A 22,473-nucleotide genomic window follows, 5' to 3' on the forward strand; every position below is an offset into this window, starting at 1 on the left:
GACTTTCATGGGGGTGTGAACAATATAATTGTTTGAAAATGTAAAAGCAGTCCGCAGCATGCAGTGCTCACAAAACTCAATCACTGAAAGGGCTTAGAAAACCCAAGTAAGAAGCTTCCTGCTTTTCCTCACTCAAAACACTGTAACCTTACCCATTAATTTCCTAAGAGTTGCGGCTGCAGGAATAATTTATCCATTTGCTGATGTCAAAAAACAAAGAAATAAAACTGATACTACAAATGGAGTTTCTAGGGCCCTGGTATGGTAGCCTAGTGCCTAAGTCCTCGCCTTGCACACACTGGGATCCCATATGGGTGCCAGTTTGTGTTCCTACTGCTCCATGTCCCATGCAGCTCCCTGCTTGTGGCCTGGGAAAGCAATCAAGGACAGCCCATAGCCTTGGGACCTGCACCCATGAGGGAGACCCAGGAAGAGGACCTGGTTTCCTGGCTTCAGATTGGCTCAGTTCCAGTCATTGATGCCACTTGAAGAGTGATTCAGTGGATGCAAGATTTTCCTCTCTGTCTTTCCTCCTCTCTGTATATCTGATTTTCCAATAAAAATAAAAAACAAATAAATAAATCTCGAAAACAAAAACAAGTGGAGTTTCTAATAACTAGACAACCTCCAAGCGAAAAGAGAAGATGATGAGAAACTGAAGCATTAAAAGCAAATCCTTGAATGGTAACCATGATGATGGTAAAATAAAGACTTGTTTTTGGAGGGCATTTGTCTTAGCAACTGTGTTATATAAGAATGAATGTACATAAATGAATATGAATATTATTAATTCTTAGAAGACAGAACTAGGTTTATAAAACTTTTATAGCACTTTATAGTTTGTGTACGAAAATGCAAAATGCTATGTTATGTTACATTATCATACGCAAATCTGTAGCTAGAATTTCATGATGGGGCATAGATAATTAGAGACTCTTACATCTAGAAAGACAAAACTGCATTTTTATGAACATCTTTTTCTGATTATTATGCAAGAGACAAAAAAACACAAACTCTGGAGGACACATTACAAAACAGACAACTGGGCAATAATTTTATGATGCTCATAAATTTTAAAAAAGTGCTCTACTAAAATGTGTGTACATCTAAAAGAAAAACTTCATTCTGGTGTCACTTTACATAATGTTCTAATATTTTATTAGAGTCCATATGAAAATAAAATTCATAGCAATTAGTAGGAAAACATAACAGATTATAAAAGATATGAAACCACCAGTCATGCAAGGAGGCAGCACACAGAAGCATCCAAAACACATACTGGCCCTAAGCACCAAGGCACTGTTCTTGCACATCTAGTAAAGATACAGTTGGTTTTTCTTTTTTTTTTTGCATAGTGAAGCCAAATGTGTGTGTATTTTAAATAGTAATTTCTTGTGTCTTTCATGAAGGCAAAAGTACCAAAGAAGTGAGAAGTGATGCCTAAAATGACCTCACAGAAGAAACAAATTATGTTCAGTATTTCTACTTGAAATTGGAAACATTGGAATCTTACGCTTCATTCAGGATAGGAAATTCTCATTTGCAGGCTCGGCCTGGTGCAGGCTCAGACACAGTCAACTATGCCAAGCAGTTGAAACAGGAAGTAGCCTACTTCCTTATTTCCGATTTCCATCTCAAACTGGCCTGTCATTTGCAAATGATAGTCACTTGCTGTGCAAGCTCTGAAAGCTGCAAGGTGGCATGAGGAAAGGCAGTGGGCACCTGACTGAGCTGACCACATGAAATGCTCCATCACCCTGGCTCACCTCGTCTCGTCTCTGTAGGGAATGGCTGCATTTTATAGAAAGTCTATTTATAAACCACTGCAAGTGATACCAGCATTCATCTTATAATGTGACATCATCTCCTCATCAATAATTGAAGCACAAGCAGTGGATTCAAGGGACTATGAAGGGACTTCTCACAGAAGGAAAAGCAAAAACCAGCTTAGCCCTCCACAATGTCCTCTTACCTTGTTCTTTGATCTGGCGAATTTGCTTCACAGTTTCCTTTAAGATTGCACATTTGTCAGGTTTGAAGTTAAAGTTGTCTATATCATTAAAATTTGCAAAAATTAACTCCGCAAGTTCTTCTATGTATTTGTTTTCCTGTTCACGGTTACGCTTCTCAGTGCTCCTTTTGGGACTAGGAAAAAAAAAAGGCACATTTTTTTTTTTACCACATTTCTTTAAAAAAGAGCTATTCTGAAACAGATGAGTAAGTTAAACCAGTTTTAGCAGTTATCTAAATAAGCAAAGAAGTACATTTGGGGGAAATCAATTTGTCCTAAAATGTTGCTTGGTTTAAAAAAAACCAGCCTTCTCTGCTGCTTGCCACTTTCTTTCCCCTCACGGTGAGCGGTTCTTGCTGGGCTGTGAGATGGGCCACATGAAGGATCTGCACAATGATCCTACCCAGGGCACGACAGAATTGTGTGTTGAATTTGTGGTCAAAAAAGTAAGGAAATGTTTTAAAAAGGTAAGGGAAATTACATTGGTAAAAAGGAAGAATTTATTTAAGATTAGTACAAGAAATGGAAATTAATCTTTTTGCAAAAGGAGCAGCTTTAGAACAGTTTTCTTGACTATGGTAACTACAAGGGTCCACAGAAAATAAAATATTAGCCCTTCTCCTTTTCTCCAATTCCTCAGCTGATGACTCTGCCGAGCTCTTCTCCCAACCTCCTCCCTGTCTCATCTTATCACTGGCCATTAGAAACAAGTAGTTATCTCTACTTTAAAACGCTGAAAATATGAAAAGTCCCTCTGCTCCCTCTGTTCTGTATTACCTAGCTTCATCCCCCAAACAATATGAATACATTTTTTATGCAAATGGTAGTACTCCGTTACATTTTCTAACCTTGCTTTTTCTCTAACATTCTTCATATTAATCCAGAAAGAATGTCCTCACAGCTGCATTGTGTTCCAGAGTCTAAATGTATCATTGCTGTTTACACAGTTCCCTGCAAACATTTTCCTTATTCTTTGGCAATTAGAAACAATGCTGTAATCAGTAACATCTATGCATGCATCACTGCATGTGTTAGAGTACCCCAAGAAAGTTCCTAGATTCAGAACTGCTAGCTCCAAGAGGAAATGCATTTATTATGTGGATGCTGCCAAATTACTGTGCCATGCAGACTATTCAGATACCTACCCAGAGCACTAGAAGAGCCACAGTCACTGTGCTCAACTCAAAAGCAAGTAGACTCAACATTGCATGTCATAAAAAAGCAAAACAAAGCAAGAGTAAACCCACTGTGGAATCAACAGTGACTTTTTTTATTACAGGATATCCTTGTCATGATAGCATTCTGTGATCCAACAGATAATAAAATGTGAATTCAAGATTAAGGAATAGAGTGGTTGTAAGAGTCAAACACAATACGGTACATCGCTTTTCTTATATAGAAGAGTAAATTCTGTCACTTTTTTGTAATTTAAATTGTAAACTAGAATACATTTAAAGATTTAAATATTAAGGAGAAAAATTACAAACAATATTCCCATTGGAAATAAAGTCAATGCTAAAAACAACAAGCAAGCCTGCATGTGGCTTACATAGACAATACAGATTCCTTTTCTCTGCATGGCTCTCACCTGGGTCCAAGCTGGTCAGGACATTCCTTACGCTTTCTTGTCTCTGCCCTGGACGGGTCAGAGGTATTTTCTCCCATCCCACTCATCTTGAACACATATCAGCAACTGAAACAGAAACAGGGAGGGAAAAAGTGAGCACAGCTGATGAGAAAACATCTGATCATTTTAGCAACAAAATTGAACCTTGACTTCAATCAGAAATGACAACAGTAATTAACACATTGTTTTGAGTTACATACATGTGTAATTTCTAATGAAAAAGTAGCATTTTTCTTAAGTTTGCTTACAGGCTAAGTAAATGGAAAGGTTAACACTTTAAAATGAACTAAGCATATCTGATTAGGCCCAAACCCTCTAAGCAGGCGTTGGATCTACAACCTGCTAGTCAAGGGCCTGGCCTGAGGACCTCCAGTTTCCAGGAGGGATCTTGCACCATGTAGAAACTACAAATGTTGTAAGGGCTCTTCCCAGGATCTGTTTTGGGTTGGCCAATGTGCAGTATGTGCTGCAATTGTCACCCACAACAGATGACCCCAGGAAATAGCATGGAATTTACTCAGGTAGATGTGACATCCTTGTGGTGGCCCCACGTTCTTATGCAGGGTGTAGTAAGCAGTACCCCTCAAAAAGCAGACTACTGTGTCAGGCCCGCTGCAGCAGCTGCCATGGTGCTCTCTGTTCATGCCAGTTCTCTCCTGGGATGTATCGCCCCACACACAGCCTGGCTGAGGCCTCCCTGAGCACAATCTGACACCCTGATTCTCCTCAGATGGTCCTGGCTGCCATTACCAAAGGTGTGAAGCACCCCCAAAACAAGGGAACTTTAGTGATCCCCAGCAGGGAGAGAACTTCTGCTAGCTCCTGCTCCAGGCATTGCGTTCAAGGAAGACTGTGCACTCCTATTGATCTGCACTAGCACAAACAACACTGAGTGATGGATGAACGCCAGAACTAAAGAGCACTGGAAGTAGAAGCTTTCAAAGAGGTAAAAGTATGAATGATTGTCACTGAAGGTGCTTTCACCTGCTTAGAAACAAACAAACAAACAAACAAACAAACAAAGCAACAACCAAACCTAAATAAAACAGCCCCAAAATTTAAAGTTAAGATTTAAAAACTTTCCCAGGACTCCCATTCTATGCTACTTTCCATCCCAGCAGTGTCAATCACCTTCGGTTTCCTTTGGCTTTTCTCCCCTTCCTGACTAGAGGGGAAAATAGGGGGAAAAAATCAGAGGCAAGGCCAAGTCAGTAGAAGACCAAGAACTTCAAGAGATGCCTGAGAGTGGCAGGCGGCCCAAGAGCAGGGAATGACGAGCAAGCGGCTAAGGACACACTCCTAAGTCTGCCAACTGTGTCATGCATGGCTACACACCCATCACACGGCCTGGCAGCTGCCTTCCAGGAGTCTCAGCACAGTCGCTTTGCTTGTTAGTATTCTGCTCCAATCTGGCAGCACAGGGTTTGTTTTTGTTTTTAAACAACGATTTGTAAGGAAAAGGAAGAAATACTGCATCATTTGCAGGAGGTCAAGCCAACTGTACTCAAGACGCTACTCCCCAGGAGCAGTTCTGTGAGGTCATGGCCAGCTTTCTGCTGGTGGTAGTAAAAGCAAGTCTGCAGGTCCTGTGCAGTGCTCACACTGTTGGCCTGATAAGCCAAATCTGTCCTCAGTAACCCGGGTGATTCAAAAAGCTCATGGAAAATACACATTATGAAAACAGTGGATTTATAAAAGAATTAGTTTGCAGTGAAGTAAACTTATCTTTTATTATTCTATCTACTTACAAACTTTTCAAAAAGTATTTATTTGAGGGAGAGGTAAGAGACACTGACAGATAAACAGAAATCGCTGGTTTACATGCCTGTAGTGGCCAGGCCTGGCAAAAGCCACGAAAAGGGAATGCAATCCAGGTCTCCTGCATGGGTGACAGGATCCCAGTCACGTGGCCCTGCATGGGTGGGAAGCTGCAGCCAGGAGCCAGAGACAGGAATCCCATGGGGCCTGGGATATGAATCAGGGGAGAGTTCCAGTTTTCATGACTTGATTAGCCCTGTGACCATAAAAAGCTACTCATTCCCTCATGCCTTAATATCCCCTTCTGTAAAATGGGAAAATCATGGTCTCTGCAGCGTAGGACTATTAACTAGATTAGCAAACGGCAAGATGGGACTTCCAGGTTTACACAACTGCTGCTTCTTGACTCCAACACTCCTGCCAAAGGCCTCCTCACCACATAAGCAATTTTTCCTCTTCCAGGAAGAAGGAACATTGATCGGGCCCATGAACTGAGGAGGCCTGGGGAATTGTTTGGTCACTGTCAGGGCTCAAAATCCCATAACCTACAACAGTAGATCAGCGTGCATGGGCCAGGAATGAAGCTACAAATATCCAAATGACCCTTGGCAGGAAAACGGTTTTCTCCCGCTAAGCAGGAAACAGGCACAGATCAGGTAGAAGCTGCAGCAAGACCTGGGCCGCATGGGCTTCTGTGTTGGATTCTTCTCCCAACACCTAAACACCATTATTCATTCAACAAAGACTGCCTGCCATGGTAATTGAGGCTTGCTGCTCTGAGAAGTCCCAGGAGAAATGAAGAAAACAAATTAAGCGAACTAAGATTTGAGTGTAAGAAATATCCACGAAGTCCAAATCAGAACAAGTTGACCGCTACATGGCCCTCTGCAGGGCTGGAGTGGAAGCCTGGCTGGGGAGCAGGCAGCCTGGAGGAAGCGGTGAGTTCACATGGTGGCGAGAGGAGTCTGTTGAGCACCCAAGGGACCAAGGCACAGGTCTGAAGCAAAGTCGGACACTAGCACCCTTCTCAGATGTAACCCGATGAACATGTGTTCACTGCGTAGGTTCCTCTCTGAGCCCAGGATTCCGTGCTGTGTGACAATAAACATCACATAGACAGTTCAAGTGAAGCTGCCACAAACGAACTGGGCTAATTTCATCCTGGAGGCAGCTTTCAGTAAGTCAGAAAAAATTACATTTTAAAAAAAGGTGAATTTGAAAGGCAAAGTGACAGAGAGGGGGAGAAGAAAGAAGGGAGAGATCTTCCATCTACTGTTTGACTTCCCAAATGCCTGCGATGGTCCGGGCTGGGCCAAGCTGGAACCAGCAACCATGAACTCCACAGGGGTCTCCCACATGAATAGCTGGAGCAAGCAGAGTACCTGGGCCATTAATTAGGGATCCTGATTTGGGATGTGGGTCTTCCAAATGGCAACAACCCGTTGTATCACAGAAACCACCCTGTATGTACATTTTTAACATCAAAATATAAACTATAACACAAAGCAAAAATGTTCTAAGTGATAAGTCCCTTTGATAAGTTTTATGAGTAAAAACAGCTATTTTCCCCTCAAAAATTATCACCATGTACACCACATATACAGTGTTATTAGAAAAACCAGCAAGCTTTTTAATAGGTGATCACTTAGTAAATCACCTTTACCCAGCTTTGGGATTTCACATTACCACCTGCATAGGGGACCTTTAAGGCCGCGAGAAGTCATATTTGCACAGCCCCGGGGAGCCAGGGCCATAGAGGAGCATGCCTTTGCTGCTGCTGTCTGTACAGTGAAGACATCTGGGCGGATGTCACATTTCACTTGTAGCTACTCAAGGCTAGCTCCCAAGAAACTCCATTTGTGTCTTTAAAACATCATTAATTTCCTCCTAACATTATTTAAGCACTAAGCAGTGGTATCTCCAATTTCTTAAAGTTTTAAAATCTTCGGGAGGGGTGGGGAGAACCCAAGTATCTATGTAACTGTGTCACATAATACAATGTAATTACTGAAGTTAAATAATAAATAATTAAAAAAAAAGTTTTAAAATCTTCACCTTTTGAAACATGATCATGTCTTCTTTGCTGAACAATTTGCTTCGACTTTGACCCACCTTGCTTATTTCAAAGTAACCACAAATGTGCAAAACAGGGGAAGAAAAAGGTGGGAGGAGTTGGTGGGTGGGAGGGAACAGGCTTCTGGCCATGCTGGATCAATGGGGGAAGGCAGCAGGTCTGCATGCCAAAGCCTAAGTAGGGTCGGGTGGGGGAGTAATAGGGCTGGGGAATCCCAAGAACGCCTACTCGGAGGGATGTATCCCATATGAATCAGGGCTACTCACCCAGGGGAAACGACGACAGATGTAAGATGCAGGAAGGCAAAGAAGAATAAAATGAGAAGAATTTTAGGTAGGAGCAGGAAAGGGAGGAGGGTGTGAAGGTGCAACATGTTCAGCTGGAGCAGACACAACATTGACGCCCAACTCTTCAGTGAGCAAGCCAGCCTCCTTAATGAGGCACCCTAGAGAACAATGCGCTCTACAGGCTTGTTGCACACTCTAAGTATCCTGCTTCACACCTGGCTGGCAGCAAGTCTCAGTATTTCAGAGTAGAAATGGGGCCCTGCCAGCCAGGTGAGTTCATTCTTCTCTTTGCTCAAAATACTAGGCAAGGCACGAGTGACACACATCAGAACTAGATTAGCAAAAAGATAAATCATAGAGAAACAATGTCTAGTGTAGACCTATTCATGGAAAAATATCCAAGGAGAAAAAAAAACCCAACCAAAACCATATGAACATGCATTCTTATGAATGCTGAAAGGTGGTGCTAAGAGCATAAAACTTTTACTTTGTAGCTAGACCATAAACAGTTTCTTAAAACCAGTGGGGGATGGAATATGAATATGAATCAATGCCTATCTCACACCTGCCAATTGCTGTTACCTTTTCAAATGCCCACAACAGCTGGGGCTGGTTTATACCAAAGGCAGGAATTCTGCTTGGATCTCCCATCTGGGCAGCAGTGAGGACAATAAGCACCTACCTACTTGAGCCATCTCCCACTGCCTCCCAGGGTCTACATTAAACAGGAAGCTGGGATTGGAAGCAGAGCCAAGACTTAAGCCCAGACAGTCCCACACGGGATGTGGTTTCCCAAGGGGCATCTTAACTACTATTACCAAACACCCACTCTGAAATCAAAATTCTTGAGCATCTCACTCAAGATTCTACATAAGTTCATTAAAAACTGAAAATGGCAGCAAGTAAACTCTGGCTGGATCTGATGGTAATTATAGTCTTTGAGAGCAAACCAGTTTCTACCAGATGTTGGGGGTTGTAAAGGGACATGGCTGAAAAAGAAGTTTCCATTTGTCCATTCTTATTATCTAAAATAACACAATTCCCCTGCTTCCACAGTGGCAGCTCATCCTCCCTCAGAGCCTCTGACAGCTAGACAGTAGAGCAAGGAGCTGCAGCAGCTCCAAGACCGAGTAAGTTTTGTTTTTAAGAATAATGGTATTCTGGGAGGAGTGAAGAATGTCAGTTAAATTCTTAGTATAATGAGAGGAAGCAAAAGAAAATGTCAGGGCTGCATGTAACTCAGAGATACACTCTCCCTACATGGAATTCATCAATTGTAACTTAGAAGGTAAAATGCTTTTTGCTTGTGATACAGCCTTGTACCTTTAAAGCTAGCTGATCACCCAGCATTCATGTAAACGATAATGCACATTTTATCTGTTTATCAGGACAGGCCATCTTCTAAAAAGAGCCTGTAAAACTGTCAGATTTATTACAAGCTGAAATTCAGTGAGCAAATAATTAAGTAGAAGACACATGCTATTGTTGAAACTTAAACAAAAACAAACAAAAAATGATCAAGCATCCAATCTCTATTGCTAGCTCTGAGAAATATTTTTTACAAGTTAGATTGTCTAAAAGCTCTTCCTCTGGGAAGACGAAAATCCCCAAGGAAAGAAAAGACACATGCAGAACTAGATGACACCTGTCACTAGTGCTCACCTGAGCAGGACCTGCCTGTCCCCTGGCTCCTGACATGACGCTGTATCGGCCTCCCGACTTCCAAGGCCGTTCAGCCTTCCTTCTGAGCTCTTTACACACACAGTATGCTGGTGCACAAGCTTTGTAGGACTCAGAGATGCTAAACAGGCCCCTATTCATCAAACATCACTTAAATACTTCTCCATCTATTCAGCTCAACCACAGGCGCCACTCCACAGATGCCCACCTCAACCGCTCAAGCTGCCTGCTCGCTCTTATGCATGGAACCATCTGCTCATTCGGAATTCAAAGCAGTTGCTCCCTCAGAGTGTACTGTGCTCCAGAGAGACTGCTTGACTACGGAAAAGTAAAATCTCTGGGGCAGACTCTGGTAAGTCTAAAAACACATAGCATATAATGCTTAAACAAACAGAGAGATTTCTGGCTGCAGATGCTTGGGAAAGGTAGAAGGCAGAGAATATGCCAAGACTTGCAAGTCAGAAAGATGATACGGAAGTAAAGACTGCCAACTGACAGAGGGTGGAAATGCCTCTCTCCAAAGAGCGGGGACTAGCCAAAAGAACCCCAAGCAAATATTCTTTTGGCAAGCACCTCAACTTTTAGCAATAATTGGATAAATATTCAATGTGCTGAGTGTCCCGACTCTGTGGGAAGATAGTGTGTAGTCACACAAACAATGCAGATGCACACAGGCCAATAAAACAGAGAACAACGTAGACGCACTAAATGCAGGGATAACACTAGTAAAACCAAACCTTTTCTTCCCACTGACAATCAAGTAACACATTTAGAACAGCGAGAGAGAAAGCTGTACAGTTTTTCAAATGAATGTTAGCATATTACTTCCATCAATGTGTTATTACTCTCTTAATTAGATCATAAGATTATTAATATCACATTTACCAAAGACTAGTGCTCACTTTTAATACTTAAACTTCTAACTTTGCCTCATCTATCTCTTTAGATTTGGATTCATGATACTATAGATAAATAGAGATACAGTAGTTAAGCTGCAAAGTTTTAGTGGATTCATTCCAAATAAGTTGAGAATGAAAGGTTTCTCATTTGGAAACAAATTCTCAGTTCAATTTCACTAATTTACAGCAATATACCGCACGTTTGGCTTTCAAAAAAAATTGCAACATAAGCCAGATACTACCTACTCTCATTAGGAACTGGCTTTTCAGTAACACAAATCTAGCTGGTTCCAGTTGGGTGCAGGGCTCGAAGCACAAGCACGTGCCTGCGCGCACGCTCACACACACACACCCTACAACCACAAGTCTTCTGCCACAGAGATAGCTTTAGCACCTACCTTCTCGTGGCCTGGTCCACAGAAAGGCAGTAACAGGGTGTAAACAAATGTTTAAGCTAAAAACTCCTTCCTTCTCAACCTGCTCTGCTCTAGGACTGACTTCTGTATAATGGCCTTAAAGTGGTATATTAGGCAGTAACTAGAAGACATATTCCATTTTCTGACTGAAAGCCAATAATACTCATGAATTTTTTAGCTGAAAGACACTTCAGGATGCCACTGGGAAGACTGCAATAAACACATTAAGCTGCAAATGGGCGGCAGCAGCTCTGTCACACATGCTGCAATAATCTAATAAATGGCCACACTCATGTCTGCTGCTTACACAGGGATTCTGCTCAAACATCTCCATAACCCGTATCTTGCAAAGAAGGGGAAAATAAACTCTGTGCAGAATATGCAAGTAGCAGGGAGCAGCTCTAAGCTCTCATTACCAACGGGGGAACGTGTCTAGTCTGACGGCAGTGGCTCAGATGGTTTCCCCTTTCTCAATTCTCACAGGCGCCGTTCCTGAACACAGCCAGTCGCTGGGCTGCTCCCATTCACCCTGGCGTCCCCAGCACTCACAGGGCCAGGAACAGCAGTCCAGGGTTGTTGGCCTCCAGTGAGAAAGCTGCACGGCAAGAAGCTGCATTCCTTGCATCATGTTAAGCGTTTCTCCTCTCCTCCAAGCACAGTGTGCTTCGTCTCCAGCTAATATTCAGAAAACCAGCCTTCACTGAAGAAAGAAGTCATCAAACCGAGGTTTACAATGTAGGATTTGTGCTTACTTTGTAACTTGTCCGTATGACAAGTCAAGGATCTTTATTTGGAAACCCATTTTAACTTAATGAGTTGAAAAAAACCAATCTTCTAATTTGCAGGCCAAACTTACAGAAATGCCAAAGGCAAGACAATTTGTACCTACAGAAAATAAGGTTTTTGCAATTTGAGTTGTCAAAAGGTTCTAAATAAACAGTCTTTTCTCCTGTAATGCGCTACGTTTTATTTTGTTGTACTTTTCGTTGGTTAATATGTATGTTGGACTTACCATGAGTTAGGCATTTTGTACAAATTTCCTTGTTTCTAACCTTCACTTTGATATGACCTCTCAGACCTGTTTCCATAAGTAATTTACCTAACTCACACGTAAATGATAAATGAGAGACTGGGCCTCAAACTCCACTCTAATTACAGTTCTGACCATCTGTTGTGAGCTTACTCAACCCTGCAGGCCTCTCTAAACGCTGTACATGCAGAAACACCTTTAGTTCCCATAGCAACCCATGATTAATACCGTTTTACAGACAAGGAAACTGAGGTGCAAAAGCAATAGTGTAACTGGACCAAGTTCCCACAGACATTCAAGAGTTCATAACTGAATCCAAAACAGCTTCTCAATTCATCACCATTGTAATGTGAACATGAAAGGTTTGCAGATTTTATGCCAAAGAGAAACTTGGCGAGTTGCTATTGTGATGTTTGAGCCACTCCGTTTCCAATATAGCCCCTGTTAACAGCCTGAGAAAGCAGCAGTAGATGGCCAAAGTGCCTTATGGGCACGTGAACCAGCAGATGGAAGATCTCTCTCTCTCTCTCTCTCCTTTCCTTTCCTTTTTTCCTCTTTCTTCTCCCATTCTTTCTGTAACTATGTTTTTAAAATAATGTTTTTAAGAGCAAAAACAACAACAACAAACTTCAAAAAGTGCTTGAAAAAAAAATAAAAAATTATCTTGGTGCAAAAAATTTGCAATTTATCCATAGATTTTTTTTCACAATGCACATTTCTCTAATTTCTTCGAAGACATTCTGTATTTCATAATTTAATATACTCAACAGTGTCTTAGCATATAGCAATACCAGTAACGATACAAAGTGCTTCTTTCTGTAGGAATCATATAACCTTTAGAATCTTTCATCAATTCATGCATCTTTTTTTTTAAGATTTTTTTTTTTTACTATTGTTGGAAAGCCGGATATACAGAGAGGAGGAGAGACAGAGAGGAACATCTTCCATCCGATGTTTCACTCCACAAGTGAGTCGCAGCGGGCCGGTATGCGCCAATCTGAAGTCGGGACCAGGAACCTCTTCCGGGTCTCCCACGCGGGTGCAGTGTCCCAAAGCTTTGGGCCGTCCTCGACTGCTTTCCCAGGCCACAAGCAGGGAGCTGGATGGCAAGTGGAGCTGCCGGGATTAGAACCGGCGCCCATATGGGATCCCGGCGCTTTCAAGGCGAGGACTTCAGCCGTTAGGCCACGCCGCCGGGCCCCATTCATGCATCTTTTATCCATTCATGCATGCTCTGCTGCAGCCTAGGCCCTGGAGACATAGCCATGACCACACAGACACAAGTCCCTGTCCTTGAGACACTCGCACTCTGGACAAAGAAGCCACCTCTTAGGGAGTGAGCAAAAAGGCTGCCCTACAGGGAAAGCAGTGATTCCTGCCATCACTGGCTTTATTTGTAAGTATTAAAACAAGAAAACCAGTTAGAGATTTTTCTCTGAAACACCAGGAATGCCAAGTTTCATTCCAAACAATGCAAACCTCTTCCTTTCTGGGGTGGGTGTTCAAGCCCAGTCTGCCAGTGGGTCAGTGAGCTTCCTGAGTGTGCCTGAGTGTGAGCCCTGGCTCAGGTCCTGATGCCAGCTCCAAAACAATGAATGCTTTGGGAGGCAGCCGTGATGGCTTCAATGACCAAGGCCCTGCCACCAGCAAGGAGAACCTGAGTTGGGATCCTGACACCTGATGCTGGCAGAGCCCAGGCTGTTGTGGTTGTTCGGGGAACGAAGGAGCTGATGGAGCTCTCTGTTTCTCTGTTATTCATTCCCTGTGTAATGCTACATAGTACTTTGTTATTGAAGACTTACTTATCTGAAAGGCAGAGTGGTACAGTAATATCTCTCTCACACACACATACACCTTTGATCCCCTGGTTCATTCCTCAAAGACTGCATCAGTAAGGGATGGGTCAGCCTAAAGCCCAGCGCCAGGAATGCCAGCTGGGTCTCCCAGGTGGATGGTGGAGGCCAAGAATCTAGACATCATCCACTGCTTCTGAAGCACATAATTATCAGGAAGCAGCTACTTAATAATTTCATGAATCATCATTTTTAAAGAGAGTTATGTATATTTATTGGAAAGGCAGATCAGACATATGGAAAGAAGGAGGCAGAAAGATATTGTATCTACTGGTTCACTCAGGTTGCAACAGCCAGAGCTGAGTTGATCTGAAGTTAGGAGCCTGGAGCCTCCTCTGGGTCTCCTATGTTGGTACGGAGTCCAAGGCTTTGGGTCACCCTCCTCTGCCTTCCTGGGCCATAAGCAGGGAGCTGGATGGGAAGCGGAGCAGGAGGGACACAAACTAATGCCCATACGGGATGCTGGTGCCTGAAGGTGCAGGAGTAGTCAGTTGAGCTATTGCTCTGAGCCCAAGACATAGAACTTTCAGACATTCATAGAGGGACATGTGGCATAGCATGTTGAGCTGCTGATTGGAATGCCTACATCCCATATTGAAGTGCTGTTTCAAGTCCTGGCTACTTCACTTATGATCAAACTTGCTAGAGATATGACAGGGAGGTAGCAGATAATGTCTTAAATTCTTGAGCCCCTTCTGCTCACACTGGCAACCCAAATGGAGTTTCAGGCTCCTAAGCTTGAGACTGGCTCAGGCCTACCCATTACAGCCACTGGGAGACTGAACCAGTGGCTGGGATATCTCTTTCTCTGTTTCTCCTTTTGTCTCTGTCACTCTGCCTTTCAAACAAGTAAAATAAATTTTCAAGGGAGAAAAAAGAGAGGCATCTTCCATTTACTGGTTCACTTGCCAGATGCCTTCAGAGCATGGGTGCCAGGGGCCCAGCACTTCATGCATTTTCTTGCTGCTTTCCCAGGTGGATTAGCGGAGAGCTAGAGATAGTGGAAACAGGCAAGTATCAAACTGGCATTCCAATATGATATGCTGGTATGAACGATGACGGCCCCAACAGGTCACAGTTTCTATCTGCTGCTCTGTTTCTAGTAGATGAAGAAGGAAAAGCAGATACTTTATTTTTTTAGATTTACTTATTTTATTTTAAAGGCAGAGTTACAAATGGAGAAGGAGAGACACAGAAAATCTTTCATTCGTTGATTCACTCCCTAAATGGCTGCAATGGCTGGATGTGGGCTCATCCAAAGCCAGGAGCCTGGAGCTTCCTCTGGGTCTCCTACAAAGGGGCAGGAGCTTAAGCACTTGGGGTACGTATTCTCTGCTGCTTTCCCAGGCCAGTAGCAGGGATCTGGATTGAAATGGAGCAGCCAGGACTTGAACTAGCATCCATATGGGATGCGGGCATCATGGGCAGAGGTGTAACTTACTAAGCCATGGTACTGGCCTGACACATTCTTAAAAGAATGTACAGCTCCCCTCTGTTGTCAACTCTAGTGCAGCCCTAGTCTAACAAATCTTATTTATGTCCCTTGGGGCCAGTGGTTTCATTAACCCTTTTGGACCTTCATTTCTTCATTGTAAATCTGGAGAAATCATTATTAGGCTTCCTGATAACTATGAAATATAGAGGGCACAAAAGTGTGACCAGCATGTAGTAAGGATTTTTATCTAAAAATTTTAAGATACTATTTGAATTTAGTAAGATTTAAGCATCTAAGAAATCATGTAAGTTGATAATGAACACAGCTGAAAAGAAAGTTAATTTATAAAAAAAAAAAAAGCAGAAGAAATGTCACTAAAATATTAGCAGTAAATTATCATGACGGAATTACAGATGTGATAAATTTTGGCAGTCTCCAGATCTTTTCTCATCAGAAAAAGAGTATTCAGGAAGAAAACAAAGCAGATAGAAAATGGGAAAGAAAAGAAAGGAAGAAGGCTGTTTTCTAAATAATTATCTCTTTGGAAAGCAGATGGCTAATGTATAATTGTTAACATGCCTATCTTCACCAAGAACGTTGCATCAAGCAAGGTGAAGTGAGATGAATCTGCAGCAACTACAGGGCACAAAGAATGCGTAAAATGTATGCAACGAGAAATTATACCTAAACTTACTGGTATTAACAATGACATTTAAAGCATAAATTATTTTCCTAACTACCAAAACTATAGTGTAACTATTTTAAACTATATTTTCCCCAATTTATACTTAATTATTCTATCAAGGAAAAATGGAAACTCTTAATTATTTTGGACTCATTAGCATGACCTTTGCCAGTTCTAAATTTTCTCATGTGTTTTTCTCCCATCAATATGACACTAAAAAATCAGCAATTTCAATTACAAGAGCTTTCTATCATGGTTACTAAAAATGCCCGAATTCCGCAGGAAATTCTCTTTCTGAAGGCATCAGGAATTTACCAGGAAGAAGTGAGACTCTGTCCTCTGGCTCCCAGCCCACCCAGCTACATTCTGGTTAAAGGAGCACTGTTTCCTGTTTTCTGTGGCAGGATCCAGAGCATGCCCTTCCCACAGAGCTCCACTCTGCTGCCTCCCCCTCCAGCTGCTGGATGTTAGGGACAGAACTTAAGAAAGGCATTCCTAGGCCTGGCAATGGTAGCCCAGTGGCTAAAGTCCTTGCCTTACATGCACCAGGATCCCATATGGATGCTATGCAGGTGCCAGTTCATATCCTAGCTGCTCTACTTCCCATCCAGCTCCCTGCCTATTGCCTAGGAAAGCAGCAGAGGATGGCCCAAAGCCTTGGGACCTGCACCTGCATGGGAGACTCGGAAGAGACTGCTGGCTCCTGGTTTCAGATCAGCTCAGCTCTGGCCGTTGTGGTCATATGGAGAGTGACCCAGTATGTGGAAGATCTTTTCTTTTGTCTTTTGTAATCTGTGTATATCTGACTTTCCAAAAACCAAAACCAAAAACAAAAGAAAGGCATTCTCTCCTTCCCCTTTCTCCAGCACTACTCATTTAAACTGCAAACTGCCTGTGAATTTTTTATGCCCAGTAAAACAGGAAGATAAAGTAGAGGTAACACTTTTAAGCACATTGCAGGGAGAAAGTACAGGACCTCCCCAAAAGGGTGTGGCTAGAGAGGACATGGTGGGAGTATACCCTCACGGCCACAAATCTTTGGGCAGCATAAAATGACAATTTCTTATTAGGATAGAACACATGTAAGAACCATCCTCCTGAAACACTTCAGTAAAAAGTTTATTTGTTTGGAAGGCAGAAAGACACATCTATCTGCTGGTTCACTTCTCAAATGCCTAGCATAGCACAGCCCTGCCAGAAGCAGGAAACTGGGAGCTCTACATGGGTGTGTGGCAGGGGCCTCAGCACCTGAGCTAACATCTTCCAGATTGGAACTGGATCCCTAACTTCAACTCAGGCATTCAAACATTGTAAGATGTGGCTAAATCAGCTGTGTGTCACTCACACCTAAAATATTTTTCTATGTTGTTGTTCTTTATCATAGTCTATAAAAGGAGAAAATGGGTGAGCAGAGAAAAGCCTGGTTTGAGAGGCCCTCTGACTCAAAATTTTTACCCACACAAATTGGCAGATATCTACATTTGTTCAGATTTTAATAAATATAAGGGTGTTAAGAAGAAAAAGCTCTGGATCAATAAAGGCCTCCTCCTCCAAACAAATCCAATGTGGTCTTACAAAAATAAATCTAGTGCAGCTTTCATTTGCAAGTAACACATATATCCAGAATGAGTCACTAAAATTAGAATTGAGGTGTTTAGAGTGAACTAGAATTTAGGGATTTCTTGATAAAAGATTCTTATTGGGAAAGAAGTACCTTGGAACTAAATATTCCATGTTTTCCCCCCCTCTCTAACACTGAGTTTTGGCATTCACCAAAGCCAACCATTCTCTAAGCTTAAGTTTCAACCTTGGACGCCCCCTCCCCCGTCAGCAGAAGCATAATCACACAGCATCACTGGGATTGTACAATGCAGCCCAAGTTCGGGATAACTCGGGCAGAAGCAAACAGTAGCCCGATAAACTTCCGAGTGGAGAGTTTTCTCTTCTGTATAACAACAGAAGAGGAGCTGCTGTACTTTGTGGAGCTAAAACCATAATTGGACTCAAGAATGGTACCTTCTAATTACCTCTTCAATAGTTAAACCAAATTTAAACACACATGAGTTTGAAGTATGTTACAAATAATAATTTAATGGCTTAAATAAGGATGGGCTAGAATAGGCATTTAAAAAGATGAAAACAAACTTCTATTTTATAATGTTTTGCTCTTTACTTTTTGTTTTTCTTTATTAGTCCTAAGATGTTTTTGCACTGAGAGAATAATGAACAACTGTTTTGTAAAACCTACACCCATGGATAAAGATCTCTAAGGCTGCTGCACCTAATTTAGCCACAACTGGCAAGTAATAAGCATGCAATGAAACTTTAAAGACATTAAGATAATTGCTTGACACCTCAGAGACGACTAATGATATTACATCCCTTCTGTCTGGTATCAAAATCAAAGGGATAATAATTCATAAAGCTGAAATGCAAACCCCGGTTCCAGTTGGATTAGAATGACATGGAGAAAAGCAAGGTAGCTGTCAGAGATAGCCTGGTACGCTATGTATGCACTGGTAAGCACAGACATGATTTCTTGGTGCTTTCTTATAAGTGCATATTCCAGAACCAAGAGAAGTGACTATCAGGGCAAAAACACATTTGGATGATTTAGTTTTATGTAAGGTCATGTTTTTATTAACACGGGTCTCTTTTTGATATTAAAATATAACCTAAATTATAGGCTTTTAACTTAAAAATCTATTTTCATTTATTTCCTTCTGCTTAGTTCAACTGGACTAATAATTACTGAGTAGTTGCTAAGGGCAAATTACAGTGCTCTAGGGACACTGCAATATAATCACTGAGCGAGAAACAGAACTCGATCTCGGGAAATCTAAGACTTAGGAAGAAGAGACAATGAACATGGAAAACAGTACAATGAGCTCATGAGGAAAAAATGACTTCTTGTTTGGGAAGGCTTGGCAAAGGTTTTGGGAACACACAAGCTGGGTTTTGAAGATGGAGTTTTGGTGAGCATACCCGCGAGCCCTGTAGACCCCCAAAGTCGTCCAGGGCATTAAGAGTAAGGTGAGGCTGGGGCTGTCAGAGACTGCGTGGCTCTTACGGCACCAGGACCTGGCAATCTGAGTCGGAATCCTTCCCTGGCAGGCTCTCAAGCTGCTCCTCCCTTGGGCAGCACACACAGCCGTGGGCATCTAAGAGCTGGCAGAAGCACAGCACACCTCATCTGGCCTCTAGGAGAGCACCTGACCTGGGTGTGGGGGATTCACCGCCCCTAACAAGCCCTCAATTTCCCCATCCTGAAGTGTAACAACTGCTACCCCGAACTTGAGGCAGAAACTGTTTTGTCCCAGCAGTGACTTTAAATATGACTAACTACGCAATTATCTTCTTCTCCAAGGGGACAAAAAGAGACAAGATAATGCAAACTGCATTCTATTAATTTAATTCCTTTATTTACCAGATAGTTAGCTAGTGCTTATTTGTACAGTGCTGAAAGACTCAAATGTTAGAATGAATAAGTATTATGTTCACTTAATAAACCATGACCACAAAAGTGTTGGGTTGGACGTGGTGCAGCCACAGAGAGCTAAGCCTGGTAGTGGTAGAAATGGCATCTCTGGCAGTGTAGGGGTGTCTAGCCTGAAGACTAAGGAATGGGATGTTACAAAGTGCCACATTCTACATGAGTGTATTCATATAAAATGTTCAGAGTAAGCAAGGTCATAGAAACAGAAAGTGCACTGTGTGGCCGTTGCCGGGGTGGGGAGAAGAGAAATGGGAGGGACTGGGGTGGGACTGTTGATGTTTTCCTGTGGGGTGAGGAGACTACTCTGAGATCAGATAAGGGTGATGGCTATAGAACTTGTGAATAAGCTACCACTGAACTGCACACTTTCAAAGGCTGAGTTTATGTCAATAAGGTTACTTTAAAGAACAGCGTAAAACAAAATTTTCCAGCCTGGCAAAACTGGGCATCACATAAACATACAATCTGTCAGGATCCAGAAAACACTGGGGATTAGCACGAGCAGGAAAGACTTCATTACAGTGCTCATACCAAGTAAACTCGCCCTGTTCTTCTGCTAAGGGGATTAGCCTAAGAATTTAAAATTTTTGCTTAATAGAAGTAATATACGCCCCCAGTAAACAACTTTGAAAATACAAACCACTAAAGAATGAAAAAAGGCACATATTATTCTCACCAAGAAAAATCACTGATTTCACAAACATCATGCAGATAATTTCATCCCTGGTCTTTTCTTTTCAACATTAACCATTAAAGTTTGCCATGGCATTAAATATGTCTTCGTAAACAAGATTAATGGCTTTATAATATCTTGCCATACAAAAATACTGTAATTTATTTAACCATTTTCTATAATTAATCATTTAGATTCCCTCTTTTCTTTTTACTACAAATAATACTGTGATGAAAAAGACTTTGAAAGTCTTTTTTGTTGCAGGGTACTGATTTAGTTTCACTTTATTTGGAAGGCAGTGAGGAAGAGAAGGGACAGAGATCTCCTATTTCCCAGTGTATCCTTAATTCCTGCAGCAGTCAAGGCTGGGCCAGCAGCCTGGAACTCCACCTGGATGGTCTTCATGGAGAACAGACCTGGGTACTTAAGTCATCACTTCCTGGCTCCAAGGGTGCCCATTAGGAGGGAGCTGGATATCCAGAATTTTAGTAGGACTGGAATCAGCACTTTAGCAATGGATATGGGGGGTCCTATGCAGCAAATTAACTGCTGTACCCACTACTCGCTCTTCATTATGCTAACCTGGTTATTTGCCCACAATAAAGTTGTAGAAATATAATTACTACATCAGAGGGAGTGGTCATTTCTGTCTATAATACTATCAAACTGTTTTCCTAGAAGCTATTAATTTACCATCTCCACAGCAGAGTATGTGCATTCCCATCTCATAACACACATCCATAACGGGTACTAGCTTGGTTAATTTGAAGATTACAGGATAATACTGTTCTATAATTTAAACTGATTACTAGTAATTGCGTGCCTTGGAAATGTTGACAGCACTTCACTTTTACTTTGACAGAAGAGACTGAGGGAGGGGTGTATGCCCTAAGCACAGCTTGCTGACGTCATCTGGGCAGTCACACAATGCTGTAGGAAGGTAAATGAGTACCATGGTGGTGGTGGTGACAGGGATGTCTCAAATTTGGCCATTTAATGAATCATCTAAGGTGCTGTTAAAATTTCCTGGCTCTACATCAGATCAAGTTGTACAGAATCCCTCAGGAAAGACCCAAGGGTTTGGGGGTTGGGTGAAGCTTGCTCAGCAGTGACCGCTGAGCTGGAACACAATGGCTAACGCACAAGCACAGTTGCTGGTGCCAGTCTACTCTTGCTGGCCAACACTTCCCCTAGAATCCAGTTTAGTGGACACTACTGTGCTCCCACTAACACAGGCAGTACGGAGGAGAGGTATGGTTAACCCTCTTCATTCTTCGGAACAGTTAGTAGGCCATCAAGCCATCACTGGTGCCCTATGCGACCACCCCTGCTCCTTTACAAACACCTTCTCTCTGCAGAACACCCTCTTCCTTCCTGTCTTGGAAATGTATCAATATGCCACCTAATCCTCTAACTTTACTAAAAACTTTTGGCATAGCATTATTAGTTCTTTCTCGCTATTCCTAAGGTGGCTACCATTGTGATTTCAAGGTCACACAGACCAGTCCGCACAGGTTTGTGTGAATTTCAACTCCAAAAGTGTACCTCCTCTTCTGTCCTTGCCTTCCAGGATCATACCCTCACAGCTGGTCCCACTCAAATGCCACTTTGTTCCTAGCACCCTGCCACCCTCCACAACAGCTCATCTCAGTGTACATGCAAAGTATCGAGTCTCTTGTCCCTTTTTCTTATCTCCATCCCACTACCAAAACTTTTAGCTCCCTTTCCCACCTCTTCTCTCGCAGAATTTGTCTCCCAAGAACGCTCTACTGCAGTCAGTGGGGAGATAGGCACTGAGTAAGAGCGTCATGGAGTTACGGAGTAGAAAGATCTGGCAGATTCCCTCAAAGTTTCTACAAGTGCTAGGCCCTAGTCCTGCGGGCTACCTCTCCTCTCTGCTCTCAGGTCAGCTCCTTTAGTCACCTGGGCCACTACTTCCAGCTTTTCCCACTTCAGTGAACCGCCATTCCATTTACTTTTCTTCAACTTCCCTCCTTCTCCTTAGAAAGATATCTCCTCCTCTCTTCAGCATCAGGCCTGGAATCTCAGAAAACGTTCGATGCTTTGCCCTGTACAGCAGCTCACACCAAATTACTTTCCTGGGTCTCCTCTAATGTCTCTGGGACTCTCCTCCAAAAGGTATGGCTTCTTGTGGCCACATTTTTAAAACTTCTTCCTTCTAATTTAACCTACAACCATACGCAGGTCATGGCCATTCTTAAGGGGAGAAATCACTTTCATCTGGTTCCTTCTCCAGCCACCACTCAAATTTCACCCCTTTCCTTAATGACTAGACCTGTCCAAGGAGCACATGTCTGTGACCCCTGACCCCCAAATACTTAGGAAGGGGCTTCCTATGATTCAGAATTAATATATATATATATATATTCCCTCCTGTCCCCAGCCCTGACAGACGCTAACCTAATTTCTGTCCTTGTGGATTTGCCTAATCTGGACATGTAAATAGAATCATTTAATATGAGGGCTTTTGGATTTTAATTAGCATAATGTTTTCAAGATCATGCAATATTACAGCATATAATGATACT

The 22,473-nt window shown here is 42.4% G+C and overlaps 1 protein-coding gene across 6 annotated transcripts in view; it reads right to left on the minus strand.

The window, feature by feature from the left end:
- The window catches only part of NCOA2 (nuclear receptor coactivator 2), a 279,142-nt gene that overhangs the window by 99,122 nt on the left and 157,547 nt on the right, over window positions 1-22,473 (minus strand). For all 6 annotated transcript variants that reach the window (XM_004588032.3, XM_058668721.1, XM_036498445.2 and 3 more), the window contains 2 exons: window positions 3,600-3,704; window positions 1,973-2,145 (listed from right to left, as the gene is read on the minus strand). In XM_004588032.3, coding sequence (XP_004588089.2) covers window positions 1,973-2,145; window positions 3,600-3,685 — 259 coding nt within the window. In that variant the 5' untranslated portion in view covers window positions 3,686-3,704. The remainder of the gene's footprint in view (window positions 1-1,972; window positions 2,146-3,599; window positions 3,705-22,473) is intronic.

The sequence above is a fragment of the Ochotona princeps genome, chromosome 9 (assembly GCF_030435755.1).
Source record: "Ochotona princeps isolate mOchPri1 chromosome 9, mOchPri1.hap1, whole genome shotgun sequence".
Lineage (NCBI taxonomy): Eukaryota > Metazoa > Chordata > Mammalia > Lagomorpha > Ochotonidae > Ochotona > Ochotona princeps.